Source organism: Rhinoderma darwinii, chromosome 8 (genome assembly GCF_050947455.1).
Source record: "Rhinoderma darwinii isolate aRhiDar2 chromosome 8, aRhiDar2.hap1, whole genome shotgun sequence".
Taxonomy (NCBI): domain Eukaryota; kingdom Metazoa; phylum Chordata; class Amphibia; order Anura; family Rhinodermatidae; genus Rhinoderma; species Rhinoderma darwinii.
The window spans coordinates 18977023-18996441 of NC_134694.1; the positions used below are offsets into that span (position 1 = coordinate 18977023).

Below are 19419 nucleotides of genomic sequence, written 5' to 3' on the forward strand. Positions count from 1 at the left end.
AATTTAAAAAAAAAAAAAACCCAAGAGGTTTTCTGTTTAGCATGTTTTATGTGTTATGATGGAAACCCCCTTTAAATTTTTCTTGTCGGAAACCCCCCCTCCCGCCCCACACAAATGTTGCAAACTGTAGGAATCTGCGACATCTTAGGGACTACAATAAATGACGTACTTTGTTTAATCTCTGTTTATAAAACATTATTAGCAAGCAGCATTATTGATCACAAAATAAACAGCGATAAAACATAAATCTGTCCCGCCACTGGCACGGGTGCTTTATGACAGGACGTTGGCAGGGAGACGCTCAGGAAGCTTTCATGCCTCTCAGGGAGCCGCCATCTTTGGACGTAGCCGCACCCTCCACGTCTGGAACACAAACACAAGTTGTGGGACGACTCCATAGCCTGTACGGAGTGAGCTCTCGTTTACTTCAGACATTACATTTTTGGTCTTCATGTTGAGCAATGCTATAGCTGTGACATTGACCCCACGTATTATTTTATCCCCACTGATTACTGTATCACACAACAGTTATTCTCGTCTTATAATAACGTTTACGTCTGCAGTAGACGCCATTTTGTTGACCACTCCTCCCTTAGCTGAGGGAGGAAGAGGCAGACACCTAATGGCGGCTTCTTCTTCCTGTATGCCCGGATGTTGGTAAAATAAAATAGGGCAGCGACGTTAAAAGGCACCGCGAACGATCATTTTTATTGTGCAATGCAGTGCAGGCATTGATTCCCTTAACAGCAGCGTGTATGACGCAGTTTGCCGGCCTGTCAGGACGAAATTGGGTTCCCAGTGTTTGCGCGCAGTCCTTTATCCCAGTAACTGTCATGGCGCCTTCTCTGCAGGCGCGGCCGCCATCTTAGACGCGGTTCCTAGCAACGGTTGTCAAGGCTTACTGGCACGAGGTAGAGGACGCCGCCATTTTGGTACGTCTACCCCACCCCCATCAGTTCTTTACGGGTCGGGAAACATGGCGTCTCATTAGCATAAACGCAAATTTGATATCAAATCGGGCAACTGGGAAAAGTGAAATATACTCGTCAGGACGGTCATTATAGCTCATAAGCAGAGTTGTAACGTAGTATATATATTTTATGTGGGGATACATATAACTTGTGCAGATACTTTTTCATGCAGCTTTGTGCTCCAGCCTGCTATGGCTGCCTTCTGTCACTCAGCCCACTTTATGACGTATTAGGTAAGGTATGCATATATATTTTTAATAAATGTTTTTTAGTTAATATATTAGGTGTACATTGCTGCTGAATATATTGGATTTTAAATTATAAGTAATAAATAACATTATTAAAGAAAGTTGATGCGGCATGTTTGCAAATTTTTGTGCAGATTTGTTATCCTCAAAGAAGGGGGTTGGCAGATCGACGCCATAGAGGGGGCCCCTGGGTGTGCTCCATTCAATGTTTATGAGTGATGAAACAGTCTAGTGCTGTACTCAGCTGTTTCCCGTCAAGCCCATACATTTTGAATAGAGTGACAGTGCACGTTCCGCTCCCGCTCCAGCAAACGTCCTGGTCAGTCCAGGACCACCATTCGCATGACTGGTTAGGGTCCCAGCAATCAGACAATCGCCTATTCTATGAGTCCCCCACCTCTGGGACCTGCACCTGTCTCTAGAACGGGCCCCATTAACCCTGTTCTACCTTGCTCGACTCCCACTGCCTCCCAGCAATTTCCTGGTTAGGTGGTCGGGAGTTACGGAAACAGCCGAGCTCACTGTGCTACACTATTTCTGTAACTACCATAGAAGTAAATGGGAGTTAAGAAAACAGCATAGCACAGCGAGCTATGCTTTTTCCAGAACTCTTGAGCTATGGAAACAGCGTAGTTGACCGTGGTATGCGGTTTCCGGAACTCCCGAGCACTTAATCAGGGAGTGTCCAGGAAGCAACAGAAGACGAGCAAGGTAGAACAGGGTTTAGGGTCCCAGACGTGACGCCCACATCTTTCGGATATGCCATAAATGTCCAAGAGGGGAAAACCACTTTTATAATACCTGGTGTCTAGTGGATTACTCTCCACCCCATTCAGCTTCCTGTTACATCCCTATCTCAGGAAAGGGGGTTGTCCTACGTTGACAACAAAAACTAATGAGGACCGGTCCACTCTCCTGACAATAAGGGTACGTTCACAAGGCTTATGTTCGGGCCGTAAATCTGAAGCAGAACGCCTCCAAACATCTGCCCATTGATTTCAATGAGAAAAACCACGTTCTATTCCGACGGGCGTTTACATAGTAGTTTTAAAAAACGGCAGCAAAAAAGAAGTGCATGTCACTTCTTGAGCCATTTTTCATTGACTCTATAGAAAAACAGCTCCAAAAACGGACGTAAAAAAACGCAGCGAAAAACATCTGAAAATCAGGAGCTGTTTTCCTTTGAAAACAGCTCGTTTTTTAGTAGGCACGTCAACATACCCTGACAATTCTAGAACATATTTTTAAAGAACTCTGCATTGAGCAGATCCTCTATTAGTCCTCCTGGAAATGTATAAATTGACAACTGGGTGGGTCCCTACACAGTTTGACACTGCAAGCATTAACCCCTTTAGGACACAGCCGGTTTTGGCCTTGTGGACACAGATGATGTTTGCAAATCTGACATTTGTTACTTTATGTGGTAATAACTCCGGAATGCTTTTGCCTATCCAAGCGATTCTGAGAGTGTTTTCTCGTGACACATTGTACTTTGTTAGTGAAAAAATTTGGTCGATAAATTCAATATTTGTGAAAAACTTTTTCTAAATTTAAATGTATCTGCTTGTAAAACAGATAATACCACACAAAATAGTTACTAGTTAACATCCCCCATAAGTCTACATTAGATTGACATCATTTTTTTTTCACGTCCTTTTATTTTTCTATGACCTCACAAGGCTTAGAACTTTAGCTGCAATTTCTCATATTTTCAAGAAAATTTCAATAGGCCATTTTTTCAGGGACCAGTTCAGTTCTGAAGTGGCTTTGAGGGCCTTCTATATTAGAAAGTCCCCATAAATCACCCCATTTTGAAAACTGCACCCCTCAAAGTATTCAAAACCACATTCAGAAATTATTTTAACCCTTTAGGTGTTTCACAGGAATTAAGGCAAAGTAGAGGTGAAATTTACAAATGTAAATTTTTTTGCCGAAATTCATTTGTAATAAAATCAAATCTGTAACACAGAAGGTTTTACCAGAGAAACGCAACTCAATATTTATTGCCCAGATTCTGCAGATTTTAGAAATATCCCACATGTGGCCCTAATGGACTGAAACACCTGCCTCAGAAGCAAAGGAGCACCTAGTGGATTTTGGGGCCTCCTTTTTTTAGGAATATATTTTAGGCACCACGTCAGGTTTGAGGAGGTCTTGTGGTACCTAAACAGTCGAAACCCCCCAAAAGTGACCATTTTGGAAACTACACTCCTCAAGGCATTTTTCTAGGGGTATAGTTAGCATTTTAACCCCACAGTTTTTTTGCAGAATTTAGTGGAATTAGTCTGTGAAGATGAAAATCACCTTTTTTTCATTGGAAACATAGAATTTTTTCATTTTTACAAGGAATAAAGGAGAAAAAGCACCCCAACATTTGTAAAGCAATTTATCCCGATTACGGCAATACCCCATATGTGGTCATAAACTGATGTTTGGACCCACAGCAGGGCTCAGGAGGGAAGGAGCGCCTTTTGGATTTTGGAGCCCAGATTTTGCTGGATTGGTTTTCAGTGCCATTTCGGGTTTGCAACGCCCCGGAGGGACCAAAACAGTGGAAACCCCCCAAAAGTAACCCTATTTTGGAAACTACACCCCTCAAGGAATTTTAATCTAGGGGTATAGTGAGCATTTTGACCCCACAGGATCTTTTTTAGAGCTAACGTGACCAAAAAAAAAGTGATTTTGGCGCTTTAAATTCTCTTTCTTACAGCGTTCACCGTTCGCAATAAATTAAGTTTTACTTTATTCTGCCGGTCGGTACAATTACGGCGATACCATATGTGTAGAGTTTTTTGTAAGTTTTGTAGCGTTTGCACAATAAAATTAAGTTTCTATAAAATAATTTATTTTCTGTGTCACCATATTCTGAGCCGTAACTTTATTTTTTTCGTCAAAACAGCTGTGGGAGGTCTTGTTTTTTTGCGGGACGGGTTGTAGCTTTTATTGGTACTATTTTGGGGTAAATGCGACTTTTTGATCACTTTTTATTCTATATCTTAGGAGGGGTGTTGACCAAAAAATAGCGATGCTGACAATTTTTCATTTATTTTGTTTGCGGCATTCAACGTGTGGAAAAAATAACATTATAGTTTCATAGTTTGGGTCGTTACGAACACGGTGATACCAAATGTGTACTTTTTTTATAACGTTTTCATTTTTTCCCTATAATAAATGACTTATAGGAAAATAAAAACTTTTATTTTTACACTTTTCTAAAACATTTTTATTAGCTTTTTTTTTTTTTACTTTTTTTGTTAACTTTTTACACTTTCTTTTTTTTTACCTGCAGGTCTGATCGCTGCTAGAATACATTACACTACCTAGGTAGTGTAATGTATTCCAACGGTCAGTGTGACGTCAGTCACTCTAACAGTTAGTCTACGAGGGCCAGCCTGAGGCTGGTCCTTATAGGCTTCCATACATGGCAGATCCAGAGGCTGTTGCCTAGCCTCTGGATGCCATCACAAGCATCAGCAGCCCCCACAATTGCATGGGGGCTGCTGATGTGCTACAAACCTCTTAAATGTGGTGATCGCAATCGAGTACTTATCGGGTTAATTGCCGAAATCAGCGGCGATGAGCTGCTGATCGGCAACACTGGAGTGTCAGCTGTCGGGGACAGCTGATCTCCCAGTTCCCGATGCACACCTTGTTGCCGACAGTGTGCATAGGGAACGACACAGTGACTTCCTGTCACTCCGGCTGGTCCTGATGGGCTTCCGTCCATGGCAGACCCGGAAGCCATTGTTTGGCTTCCGTTTGCCATACTAACTATTAGCAAACCCCACGATTTCGGACCGGGGCCTGCCGATATGCTAGAAACCCCAAAAATTTGGCGATTGAAACCGATCACCGAATTTAAGGGGTTAATTCGCCGAAATCAGCGGCAAAGGACCGCTGGCCAGCAAGAGGTGAGTGTCAGCTGTCGGCGACAATGTGCACCGGAAAAAACTCAGTAACTGTACGTTCTCATGCGGGAAGTAACCTCCCGCAACGACGTACAGTTACATACTCGTGCGGGTAGGGGTTAATTGGACAGTGTCAGGGACACACTCCATTGACAAGGGGAATAGTAACAACCAGTTGTCAATTTATTCATACATTTCCTGGAGGAATAAGGGTATGTTCACATGCAGTGACCAAAAAAGTCTGAAAATACGGAGCTGTTTTCAGGCGAAACCAGCTCCTGATTTTCAGACGTTTTTGTAGCAACTCGCGTTTTTCGCGGCGTATTTTACGGCCGTTATTGGAGCGTTTTTTTCAATGGAGTCAATGAAAAACGCCTCCAAAAATATCCCAAGAAGTGACATGCACTTCTTTTTCGCAGGTGTCTTTTTTACGTGCCGTATTTTGACAGCGACGCGTAAAATTACACCTCGTGGGAACAGAGCACCGTAAATCCCATTGAAAGCAATTGGCAGATGTTTGTAGGCGTATTAGGGGCGTTTTTCAGGCGTAATTCGAGGCGTAAAATGCCAGAATTACGTCTGAAAACACTGCGTGTGAACATACCCTAACAGAACTCTGTGTTGTTCTTCTAAGAAAAGATTCTCCAGAATTGTTATGTCATGGGTAATACAAGTATTTACTAAAACAGACACGTCAGGAGAGGTCCCCTTTAAGCCCCAGCCTTACATATTGTGAGTACTGCTCATCATTTATGGATTTTTCGGTGGTATCTGCTGCATGTACAGATGCTGTACTGTATATGACCAGCTTCAATCTCCAAGTCTTTGAGTAGCTACATCTCTTATGTAATCCTCCACCACTTCTCCAAATAGAACTTTATGATTTCCTTTTCTTAAATAATCACTTTATCACATTTCCACGTTTTCTTTTTTTCGCTGCAGCAATACTCACATGCTTCCTTCCTTACAATACAGACGAGGGGAGAGGTCATACAGCCGTATATGGACAAGCAAATTTATAGAAATTAAATGATTAATATTTTTGGACTAGTCCCAATACAGAAAGTTGCAGGACTTCAAGCTATAAATATTCTGGAGCTAAATACTTTATTTGGGTCACCAAGTTAGGTACTTGTATACAGCAGTATAGTACAGCTGTACAGCACTGCCCTAGTATAAGTGACCCGCGTGACCACCGCTTCCATCCTGGCACATGCTTAGGGCTCATGCACACGACCGTTATCGCCAGTGACCTACCAGTTTGTTTCTTTCCGGATAGCACACTGAACCATTCATTTCTATGGGGCCATGCACAAATCCATTATTTGTGCGGATCCGTGCGTCCGTTGCACAAATTATAGAACAGGTCCTATTCTTGTCCGTATTTGCGGTCCATCCCGCCCATTCTAGTGTGTGAGTCCGCCAACAAAATAAAAAATGGACAGCACACAGAAGCCACTAGAATCCGTGGTTTGCTGTCCGCAAAATGGGAGCGGTTGTGTGCATGATGCCTTAGTGTGCGACCAGCTTCTTTACAGGTTCACTGACAATAATAAACTTTAAAGAGGCTCTGTCACCACCTTATAAGTGCCCTATCTCCTATATAAGGAGATCGGCGCTGTAATGTAGGTGACAGCAGTGCTTTTTATTTAGAAAAACAATCTATTTTAAACCACTTTGAGAGATTTTTCGCTTTATGCTAATGAGTTTCTTAATACCCAAGTGGGCGTGTTTTACTTTAGACCAAGTGGGCGTTGTACAGAGGAGTGCATGACACTGACCAATCAGTGACCAATCAGCGTCATGCACTTCTCTCCATTTACACTGCACTAGCGATATAGTTATATCGCTATGTGCAGCCACATATACAAACACTAACATTACTACAGTGTCCTGATAATGAATATACATCACTACCAGCCTGGACGTGATGTTTATTCAGAATCCTGATAGTTCTGAATCTTTTCTGTGAGATTCCAGCAATCCACCGGATCGGTCATCAGTTTGTCATCAGTGCGGGTCTGACACCCGGACCCCGCAGCTATAAGCCGCTCCGGTGGACTGCGGGGACCGGATATTGTGGCACATAATGCTATGTACTAAGCCCGGAAGCAGTTGGCTTCGTACATAGCATAGCGGCCGTGCTGCAGAACTGCAGGTCCGCTCCTATTCACTTGAACAGTACTGCAGCTCAGCCGCTATTCTGTGGCCGGAGCCAACTGCTTCCGGCTTGTATGTCCAGTGCACGGAGGCCCCAGACCAGCTGATCTGTGCAGGGCCCGGGTGTGGGACCCCACAAATCATGTACTGATGACCTATCCGGTGGATAAGTCATCAGTTGTCAGAAGCTGGAAAACCCCTTTAAGTTAGTTTGAACTCTCAGTAATCCTAACAATTATTGCCTTCCGTAAGTGTAAATAATCATATATTAAGGTTTATTGTACATACATAATTTTATCTATAATCCCACATTTACAATACCTTAGACATTACGATCGTACTTGCATTTGAGAACGGTTGTCAAACAGATACCTGTAACAACTTTTCAAACCACCGATTGTTCATCAATGGCTTAAACAATTGCTAGATGTAAATGGCCTTAAAAAGGTTGTCCAGAATTAGGAAAAAAAAAAAAAAGGTCTTTTCACTTTCAGATAAAGTAGTCTGCTTCTGGCAAGTAGTGTTTTACATGTTATGAGACCGTGCCTGACATAAGTTACCCCACACCATTAACTCGATTTCCTAATAGAGTATTTGAAGAAGGTCATTTTCTTACCGGTGGCTGTATTTGTGAGTTATCCCCTCCCTTCTGGTCCTCAACTGTGTCATGTGACCACTAATAGGACTCTCCAACTGCCACAGCGTCTCATGTGTGGACAGGAAGTCAGTTTCTCCATGTATTCCTATAAGGGCTTATTCAGACGAACGTATAATAGGTTCATGCAACGCGCGTGATTTTCACGCGCCTCGCATGGACCTATGTTAGTCTATGGGGCCGTGCAGACTGTCCGTGAGTTTCACGCAGCGTGTGTCCGCTGCGTAAAACTCACGACATGTCCTATATTTCTGCGTTGTTCGCGCATCACACACCCATTGAAGTCAAATGGGTGCGTGATTCGCGCGCAGCACACTGAAGCACTTCCATGTGACGCACGTGATTCGCGCAACAGCAGTAAAAACTATGAATGAAAACAGAAAAGCACCACGTGCTTTTCTGTTTACAAACATACAAACAGTGTGTCATAATGATGGCGGCTGCGCGAAAATCACGCATCATACGCGGCTGACACACAGAGCTGTTAAGTACCTTTTGCGCGCGCAAAATGCACACGCTCATGTAAATCCGACCTAAGACTCACATCGAGGCTGTGATATACACTTCATTTATTTAAACCCTTTTTTTACTTTATGATATAGTTTATATTTCCATGAAGGTTTATAAATCTATAATAAAATCAATACATAAAATGTATTTACTTACATCTTGTTTCATACAACCAAAAATACGGTTAGGGACTCGCAAGTCTGGGGATCCTTGTCTGTTGATCACTAATACCCCAGGTATTTTTCATCATTACGTATATTCGCTTCTCTTGGACACAGCCGGGTCTTTGATGCTGGGAAAGCATGGTGTGTTGTTGTTTGGCATAGCAAGCAAGGTAGCCCGCTCTATGAATTATCAAGGCGTCACAAATAGGCTTCTACCTGGCTATACACGTTGTGCCTCATGACGTACACACTATCCCTCCATGTTTCACACACTTGCACCCCATTATCCAGTTATTTCTATTGAGGCACTTCACTCATTACTGCCCCCTATATTTCACTTATAGTATTACACTTGCGCATACACACACTATTCATTTATCATTTCTTACTACACATCCCATGCACCACACACACCACTCAAGACTAGTGGGAGTGGCTATTATTTTAAGCACCTGCTCACTCTCCTTCATCAGCGTTTCTGACCTGGCTGTGTCCATTTGTAAGTATGGCCTTTCTCGGTGATTTTGTATATGTCCCCTTGTTTTTATCTGTTTTGAAATAACAAAATTAAGCAGGGCCCACATGACATATCTAACTTTCTCTCCTCTTTTTCTGTCAGTTGTACAATGTAAATTTTTATTGGTAGGTCATACTAGTAATAGTGGTCTGTATGTCATGCCCATGACACATTTATTCCCACAGCTCTCCTGCTGGTAATGGTCATTCTCCATCCAAGCCCCTCCCCCCATGTCTCAAGATTTGTACATAACACTTCCCTTCCTGCTCCTGTGACACTCATGCTGTATCAGCCAAAGCAGCAGGAGTGACGTGCTTGTTACAAGACATGTATGTTCTACATCCTCCTTGTCCTAGGCATTACTTTATTCACCCAATAGACACACAATTAATCATCTTCAATTTCAAATCTTTTATCAAAGAGCAGTTATAGTGTGAGTGACGAGATCCTGCTGACGTTACATTACAGCTCGTACATAAGTTACCCTGAATGCAGACAAGCTGACCCTCCCACAGACTGAGAAATGCAGCAGCATAAAGAAAAAAAATTATATTATATATACATACATACATACATACATACATACATACATACACACACACACACTATAAAACCCACAAAAAAACAACATTCTTAAAGGGTTGTGCCATAGCAGGTTACAGGTACCCCAATAATGAGCTGATCAGTTGTCTATTGAAATCAATGTGCTGTATGTGTAATGTATGGACGCCTTGGCTCCCCCAGAGGGAAACAGCTTTGTAGCTGTACTCTGCTCTAGCTAATAGGGAACTCCCCTCGATTACATCCATATACCCTAATAAAGTTAAAGGCAAGTGAAAAACACAGAACGCGACTGGTGTTAGATTGGAAGTCCTCAACATTTCCACTATCCCCTACTTCAATTCCAACAAACTACAACCATTGTGTACTATACTGTGGTTTCTAGTGTGCTTAAGGGCCACAGACTAAAGATGGTCATATCCGTAGCACACTTAGGCCTTATTCGCACGAATGTGTGCGTTTTGCGCACGCAAAAAAAAACGCATTTTTTGTGCATTGCAATTGCGTGTCATCAGTATGTGGTGCGTGGCTGCGTGATTTTCACGCATATGCCATCCTTATGACACTGTTTTTATGTTAATAAACAGAAAAGAAGGAGGTGGTTTCATTTGTCCCTTCATTTCTTTAACAACTGTTGCGCGCAGCACACGGAAGTGCGTCCTTGTGCCGCGCGTGATTTTCACGCACCCATTGACTTCAATGGGTGGTGATGCGCGAATAACGCACAAATATCGGACAGGTCGTGAGTTTTACACAGCGGACACGCTGCATGAAACTCAGACAGTCTGCACGGCCCCATAGACTAACATAGGTCCGTGCGAGGTGCGTGAAAATCATGCGCGTTGCACGGACGTATATCACGTTCGTCTAAATAAGCCCTCAGGGTTCTTTTACACGGGCCAATTTTGTCCGTAACAACGAGCGCCGTTCAACAAGACAGCTTGTTGATCGGCGCTCGTTTGCTCCTTTCACAAGGATCATTGATGGGGATGAACGATAGTGACTACGATCAATCCTCCCCATTCATTACCATCATGTTGGAGAGGTGCTGCCGACAATGATAATATTTTCTGCTGCATATACGATCGGATCAGCCAATGTAGGAGCGTTTGCACGGTTTATACAGGGCAATGATCAGGAACAAGCGTTCATACGATTATTGCCTGTGTATAAGGGCCTTTACTCAAAATGATGGTACCCTGACGGAGCCCACCGGGCAGCAGTTGTATCCGTAAACCAACGGATCCAGCAGAGAATCATAGTTTCCATTATGAACGGAAGCCGCAACACAAGTATGAACATAGGCCTCCTTCACAGTGTTTTTTCCCAGCATTTTAAAATTATTTTTTTTTTTTTAAAAACGGCAGACGTTTGAAGCCTTTTTTTTTTGCCGTTTTTTGATCTTGTGTCATTTTTACCTGTGTTTTTCTTGGCATGTCCAAAGTCCTATAGAGAAGTTTACAGAGAAAAACCGCATGCTGCATTTTGATAAAAACACCACTGACCCCACAAACCAAAATGCAAAGCATCTAGACATTCTCAGATTTTCCTATAGACAAACATCTGGCCACAGCATTCTATAGTAGCTTAAAAATATAACAGCACCAAACACAGTGTAAAACCAGCCATAAGGAGTTGCAAAACCTAATGCCAGGCTAACATGGTGCAGAGGGTACAGTGTTTGTTTTTTTTTGCCGAAATCCAGAGTAAAGAGATGACAAGTATAAAGACTTGCATGTCTCCTTTTGTATTCCCAGGTTTGGCCTCCACAGGCCACTGTATATAGGAGTAATACGTGTAGTAGTCTGCATTTCGACACAACATAATTTCCTTGTATATATCACTTTGCAATCCTCTTGGTATCAGATGCCAAGAAAGGTCACATGGATTTCCTGTGCAGCTTCAGTTTGCCCCACCCCCAACTGAAATAATTAGTTTTACACAAATACAACAGGGTGAAAATAAAGTTGCCCAGAAAGATAGAAACTAATGCCAATTTCAATGCCACCCACCTCATTATAAAACACATTGGGAAAACGTCACTGGGGTATACTCGCCCCTACTATTAACTGGACCTAGTATAGCTTCATTCTGAGGAGCATTGGAGAAATAGTGTGAAAATAAAAGCAGAAGCAAACCACGTGAGGTCCCTTTCTCTCGGTTTTGGGATATTTTATGCCCTTCCCTGGTTTGTTCAGCGCACCTACAAGGATTTGACAATCTAAGGGTATGTTCACACGGCGGGGGTCCGTAACGGCTGAAATTACGGGGATGTTTCAGCCTGAAAACATCCCCGTAATTTCAGCCGTACCGGCATGTGCAGGCGCTTGAACGCCGCGTCAATTACGGCCGTAATTAGCGCTGCTATTCATTGGAGTCAATGAATAGCGGCTCCAATTACGGCCAAAGAAGTGACAGGTCACTTCTTCTACGCGGGCGTCTATTTACGCGCCGTCATTTGACAGCGGCGCGTAAATATACGCCTCGTGTGAACAGACAAACGTCTGCCCATTGCTTTCAATGGGCAGATGTTTGTCAGCGCTATTGAGGCGCTATTTTCAGACGTAATTCGGGGCAAAAACGCCCGAATTACGTCCGTAAATAGGCCGTGTGAACATACCCTAAAGCTTCATTCACATCTGCGTCAGAGCTCCGTTCAGTCGGATATTCCCGTCAGGGGAACCCATGAACGGAATCCAAACAAACCGTAGGTTTCCGTTTGCATCACCATTGATTTCAATGGTGACGGATCCGGTGAAAATAGTTTCCATTTGTCACCGTACTTTAAGGGTTGTCGTTTTGAAAGAATGAATAGCGCAGTCGACTACGGTACTGATTCCGTCAAAACGACAGAACCCTTACACAACGGTGACAAACGGAAGCCATTTGCACCGCATCCGTCACCATTGAAATTAATGGTGATGCAAACAGAAACCTATGGTCTCCGTTTGTTTCAGTTTGGATTCCGTTCATAGGTTCCCCTGACGGAAAGCTCAGACAGAACCGATGAACGGAGTCCTGACGCAGGTGTGAACGAAGCCTAACAGGAATCTGAATACATCACATATATAAATGTATCATATTATAAAAGTTAAATAATCTAATGGCATCCATAATGTCAGTGCATTGACAACTACATTAAACTACTCAGTGTCATAATATGGAGTCCAATTTATTTTGCATTTAGTTCAGAGAACATTATTCAACCACGATATTTCTTTGAGAAAACTAGATGGAAGCTGCATTCACTGCCAGTGAACTGAAAGCCTGCAGAGCAGGGAGCGGAGCAAAGTGCAAGAGAATCTACATGAAAAGCTCCGGCCTCTCCACGTCTGCAGCACCAGAACGCCTCTGTGCACAGCTACATTCAGGAAGTGCAGAATCTGCTGAAATCCAAACGGGGTGGAGGTTGAGACATTAGAGGCGTCCCGGCCTGCCTGTTCCTCGGTCACATTCTTCAGCAGCCATACTCCACTTTTTGGAAATGAAAATAACAAACATCATAGCACAGGACCTCTCACTGTGGCATGTACTTGCAGCCGTTACAGTGTGTCTGGTGACTGTGAGCACCGGTGTATTGGACACAGTTAGTACAGATCTAGGCTATGGTCACTATGCTGAAGAGCCTATTCCTGGGCTTCCTGGTTGTCTCTCCATGCCTTATAACTCACTCATTAATCTTGGATACATCATGCTGAGTATGTATTGGCTAGCCCAAGATGAAAAGACTATTGGAATTAAAAGCCAGACTGGACGTTATCTGAAGAACGTCTTTTCCTGGATGGCAGCTATATATGGCCCAGTCCAGTGGGCCAGGATATGGACTCAGACACAATGGGCCGCAGTTCTAGATCAATGGTTTACGTTGCCTATTTTTGCTTGGGCAATTATCTGGTGCAACTCTATATTGAACAGCTGGGACAGTCAACAGTTCATGGCTGTAGAGTTACTCTCATTGAGCAGTTATTTCCTGAGCAAGATCCATCCACAAGGATTTGAAGTAGCCCTGACCATACATATCGTGTGGGCACTTACGTCTGGTCTGAGACTGCAGAGAAAATATGGAGATTCTACCACCAGGATGTACTTGGTTCTTGCTTCGATATCTTGTTTTGGATTTGTTAATCTAAAACTTCTTGATCACTGGTTGGCGCAGTATTTGGTCTTTCAGAGACTCACCGGACACTTCTGGTCGAAAGTATGTGACCTCTTGCAATTCCATTATGCTTTCTGCTTCTTAACCCACCTAGACCACTACAGATCAACCAAGATGAAGAAATAAGAATGGAGCCATTTACAAGGGCAGGTGAAGGCAGAACTGGATCCCTACAGCTGGATGCAGGGAAGCCTTTCCTTTGATGAATCCTGTCCTATTTTAGCCCAAAAGCATATTGATGTCAATGCACCCAAAACTATTTAACTGGAAAAAACAAATCTGGTTCACTTCACACCAAGATAAGAGAAGAGGATAATACAAATCGGATGTGACAAAGGCCTTTGAAATGTTTTGGATCAGTAATTTAGTGTGAAAATCTCAAAATAAAACCTGTTTGTACACTTACTGTAACCGTAGAAAGAACTCTGTGTACCAGTGTTAGCGGGACAGGGTCAGGACAACAACCTCATTGATTAAGCAAAAAGAACCCTTTAACCCCTTAGTGATCAGCTACTTTTTTTCCGTTCTTGCCTCTCCGCCTTTCAGCAGCTATAACCTTTTTTTGTTGATGTGGATTTTTGAGGCCTTGTTTTATATGGGAGAAGTTGTATTTTTTTTTCCTGTGTAGCTTGAGCGGGGGGAAAAAAAATAAAAAAATGTTAGTGTGTAAATTATATAATTTAGTTTTGCGGCATGAACATAGGAAAAAGTGATTTTAGTGATTGTTTTTTTTAGTTTATTTTTTTTATCCCAATTAAGTTAAGTTTCATGCTAAATAACCTTTTAAATTAATTCTTCAGGTTAATATGGTCATGTAGATAGATACCGAATATGTGTAGGTTTTTTTTTTGGGTTTTTATGTAATATATGGGCAATAAAATATGTATTATGCTAAATAATTACTTTTTGGGTCTATTTTCATTTTTATGCTACATTTTATTTTCTACTCCCATGAAGGGATAACTTTCATACAACTTTATTTTTTTTTGTTATAATATATTAGCATATGTGTCACTGTGGCAGAGGCTGCTCTTAGGGCAACACATAATCCACCCAAACAGAAGGCTTATAGAACAGACGGCCATCGGGTCCCTTTTTTAGGTCCCCAGGGCTGACTGCAGAGGGTTCCTCCAGTCTCGCTCAGAAGCCTTTTCTACAGCGACTCCAAAAGATGTCACTGTAGACTAAGGACCTGCACCGCCTGCCGTCAAAAGACAGTGGGTGGTCGTTAAAGAGTAAAATAGATTCAAATGACCAGACCATCTGTCAGAATCAGCAGGCACGTCAAACACCAATGAGGAATAGTTCAGATGTGGCGGGACTTGTTGCAAATTTTTGGAGCGTATTCCTCACTGAAAATCTGCAAACGAGCGCAGTACAATGCTGATAAATGGTTTCATAAAAACTCATTCACACATGGCAGAGAAATATTACAAAGTTTAAAAAAAATAAAATTGTTTAGGGTGTGATGCAATGAAGAGTGAAATTTGCTGCAGATTAATTGCAGAAATTTTCAACATGCCCATACAAATGTTCATGGATATCTTATGGTAAACTATCTAAAGCAATGATGTTCTCGGAGGTTAAACAAGAAGCCAAATAACCACGCTGGACAATATTGTGATCTTAACAAGCATCAGCTCGACTATGAATAATCAATATGCTGGCAATAAACTGCTCTAATCTAGTCACAAAAACGACAAAAAATGTCACGGGTCACAATCTTGTGGTGAATCCCAAAGATCTTTTAGATCTTAAAAGATATGCGTATATAGCATGATGTAAACCAGGATCGGCAGGTTGTACTCTATAAACAATATAATACAGAGTATAGGGTTACAAATACTTCTAAACCAGGCCATGACGGCAGTTGATAGGAAACACCTGTTTGTTGCTGTGGCAGAACAACTATTGTCACAATGAAAATCCACCAAAATGTCAATCAGGTGATGGCGCTCTGTTCATCTTACTCAGAGGCTGGGGACGTTCTGCATTAGGAGTCCTGAAGGCAAAGTATAGTCTAAGTATTTTCTATCTGCATGCCCCTACCCCTACGCCACCCTCTCCTCACACACTTCCGTCAACATGCCGTCAGATGTGCCAACTTAGCTATTGCCATAAACAACTTGTATTGTCCTAAACAAAACATATCCAAAATCCTGGAAGCGCCTGTGTACAGAATGTGTACCCACTTTGATGTAGCAAGAGCACCAATCTTCAACAATCAATGGAAATTGCTGTAAGCGTTCACATTCCATGACATCATATATGGGCACGTTTTAGAGCAAACTATTTCTTCTGCGTACTGCCACTTAGAGGATATTACTCTGAAGCCTCGAGTAGATCTAGTCAGAGCCGTGAATGCCAAGTGTGCTCGTAAATGAAAGAGATACAGGAAAAGGTACGAGATGAGCCAACAATGCAGGCATTCTTTCCATCTGAACAGGGACACACAAAGTTCTTCATTGTCATGTGCATATCTACCCAATAAACTGCGGCCTTGAAATGGTTGTTCAAAAGTAACAGAAGATCTTCTCTGGATCCATCCACAAGGGGAGACCCCGTTACTAGATCAATTTTTGAAATAGGAGCGAGTCCAAAAATGTCCTCGCTGTGCAACATATTTACACAAGGCGCCCAGTAATGGTCACTTTTATTTTTATGGAGAAAAAAAAATATGACTTTGTACCTTTTAATAAATATTTTGCAAAAGTTCTGAACTTTCATTACGCCCCTAATGGAAAACGGTTAATCGTGCCAGAAACGCTGAATAAATATCGGTCAAATGTGCTGTGCGGACATTTCATATATACCAAATGGTGAAATTATGGTGGATGGAAAAATGAATAGATCCCCAATACAATTTTCTGCACACGCAGCATTACCTCTTCTGGAGTCCTGTTTTGTGCTCATTGTTATGTTAACTAATGTGCTCAGCCACACGATATTATTCATCGGAGCTGGCTGGATGAGAGCCGCACATGCTCCGACCATCTTCTAAGCTCAACCACTGTTAGTTTCCTGGTCATTTGGCTTACCACCAGAACACTGTGATGCAGCCGGAGATTTCCTTGTTCTGTAAGAGATCTAGAAAGGGAAAGTTACTAACCAGTTCATTTCTAGAATAAAAGTGGTTGCACAGGCTAAGAAAAACATGGCTGTTTTCTTCCAAAAACAATGCAACGCCCGTCAACAGGTTGTCTCTGGTATCGCAGCTCATCCAAACAGGTGTGGCGCTGTTTCTAGAAGTCAGCCATGTTTTTCCAAACCTTTATAACCGCTTTAAAGAGCAGCAGTCTCCAGACAGTGCTTTATGTTTTAGGGCCTCTGTAAGATACTTTGCTACAAGGAAGTCAGAGGGTACACGGACCCCTACTAAACGGCCCTTTGATTGTTGAAGAGATTCCCCCATACTGCATGCAAATTAGGTTGCATGAGCTTTTTTTCTATACTTCTTAGTGGCTTAGGGGGCTCACGTGATTGCTCCTTTCGGCTGCTCAGACTCAATTTGACTGCTTTAGAAAGACAGGGTCTCAGAGACAGATGGTCTTTAATATTATTCATATATGCTGCTCACTCATAACTTCATTACCAACAATGAGGTCAAACATTAAGATGCAGCTTTACCTCGATCAAAACCGCTAAGGCTTCGTTCACATTTACGTCAGGGTCCCATTCTGACTTTCCATAGGAGCTTCCCGTCAGAACGGGACCCTGGACTGAAACGAAAATGTTTGCATCACCATTGATTTCAATGGTGACTGATCCGATGCCAATGGTTTCCGTTTGTCTCAGTTGTGCAAGGGTTCCGTCGCTTTGACGGGAAGAATGCCGTAGTCGACTACGCTATTGATTGTCAAAACGACGGAACCCTTGCACAACTGAGACAAACGGAAACCATTGGCATCGGATCAGTCACCATTGAAATCAATGGTGATGCAAACGTTTCTGTTTCTTTCACTCAGGGTCCCGTTCTGTTGGGAAATTCAGACGGAGCGTTAGAACGGGACCCTGACGCAGATGTGAATGAAGCCTAAGTGTGAACAAACCCGAATGACATTCTCCACTTAAATCTATCTCTATCAAAAGCGGATTCCTTGCCCTGTCTTCAGCTCAGTGCCAGTTCGGTCTTGGAGTAACTGTGGCACACTGGTTGCTAGTGAGATGCTGCCTGACAACCTCATTTGGTGTATTACTAGCAACCAGTCTGTCTCACATGACAGTAGAAAATGAGAAAGCAGCTTGGCAGTAAAGTCTTAATATTTCTTATCTTTGTTATTACATGCACATTCGTAACATTAAAATCACCTGCCTAAAATTGTGTAGGTCCCCTCGTGCCACCCAAACAGCTCAGACCTGTCGAGACGGACTCCGCAAGACCTTTCAAGGCGTCCTGTGGTATCTGGTATGATGACGATAGCAGCAGATGCTTTAAGTTGTGCAGTGGGGCTTCCATGGATTGGACTTGGTTTACCGGCACATCCCACAGATGCTCGATAGGTTGAGATCTGGGGAATTTGCAGACCAGGTCAACACATTGAATCTGTCTTGTTCTGAAAATTATTCCTGAATAGTTTTTACAGTGTAGGAGGATGCAGTATCCTGCTGAAAGAGGTGGCAGCAGTACTTGTTTTTTCCTAAAAGGTCCCTTATCCCTGTACCCTTCCCCCTCCACCTCTTTCCCTTTTTACGTCCTGTGGCCGCTGAGTGTGGATCAGAGACCGCCATCACTGATCAGCATACGTGGTAATTTTCTTTGCCGCAAGTTTTTTTTTTCATCTTTTTCTACCCGCACCAAATCAGTGTGCTTCCTGTGGCCGCTGATCAGCATCTGTGATCCATTATTGGAGCAGGTTTTTTATTTTTTTGGCCCTTTTTATTACTGCACCATTTTTTTTTGCGTGCGCCCTGCGGCCACTGAGTGCGCAGTCTAATAATCAGCCTCAGTGGTAATTTGGTTTTTTTGGCCTTTTTTTTTATAAAACTGTAAAAAAAAAAAAAAAGTGTAGAATTAGAGTAGCGGACGCTCACTGACGTCAGTTTTGTAAAAAAAAATATATATAGCAGAAGTTATAGCTATATATTTTTTATACAGTTTGCGTAAATTTACAGCTTCTAGTTAGTGTCCATTTAGTGATGGACATTGTGTTTTTTTTAACTGAAGTTCGTTCACTAAATTTTTGATCGCGTAGCGACAGTTTTAGTGTAGATTTACAGCCTATGGTCAGCGTCCGTTTAGTGACATTCTGTTTATCTTAACTAAAATTTATTCACAAAATTTGATAGCGTAGCGACACAGTTGTAGCTCAATTTTTTTTTACAGTTCTATATTGAGCATTCAATAAATTTCTCTCCTAAATTTTTCTTATTCTTTCTTCCTATAAATTTCATATACACGTGTAAAAGCACAACACACACAACCACCTCTATAAAAATAAATGGAGTATTACATGTGTTGAAGCACTACATACCCCCCTAATAAAAATGTCCCAATCATCTCAAAGGGTCTATTCTGCCGAAGAGGCATACGCCATCCTGGCCTCTGAATCGCCCAGCGAGGGAGAAAGAG

At 42.4% G+C, this 19419-nt stretch overlaps 1 protein-coding gene across 2 annotated transcripts; it reads left to right on the plus strand.

Moving 5' to 3' along the window:
* Positions 1-577: 577 nt before the first annotated feature.
* Positions 578-14255, plus strand: TMEM187 (transmembrane protein 187). Of its 2 annotated transcripts, none has more exons than XM_075834204.1 (2): positions 578-1204; positions 12882-14255. In XM_075834204.1, exon 2 carries the CDS (start codon positions 13179-13181, stop codon positions 13974-13976), a length of 798 nt encoding a protein of 265 aa, XP_075690319.1. In that variant the 5' UTR covers positions 578-1204; positions 12882-13178; the 3' UTR covers positions 13977-14255. The 2 variants fall into 2 exon arrangements, with proteins under 2 accessions (XP_075690319.1, XP_075690320.1); XM_075834205.1 differs by having other exon boundaries at positions 578-932.
* Positions 14256-19419: the final 5164 nt, after the last annotated feature.

Excerpts from the sequence above, each read along its gene's own strand:
- TMEM187 (XM_075834204.1), top strand. The coding sequence starts at position 13,179 with ATGAAAATAACAAACATCATAGCACAGGACCTCTCACTGTGGCATGTA.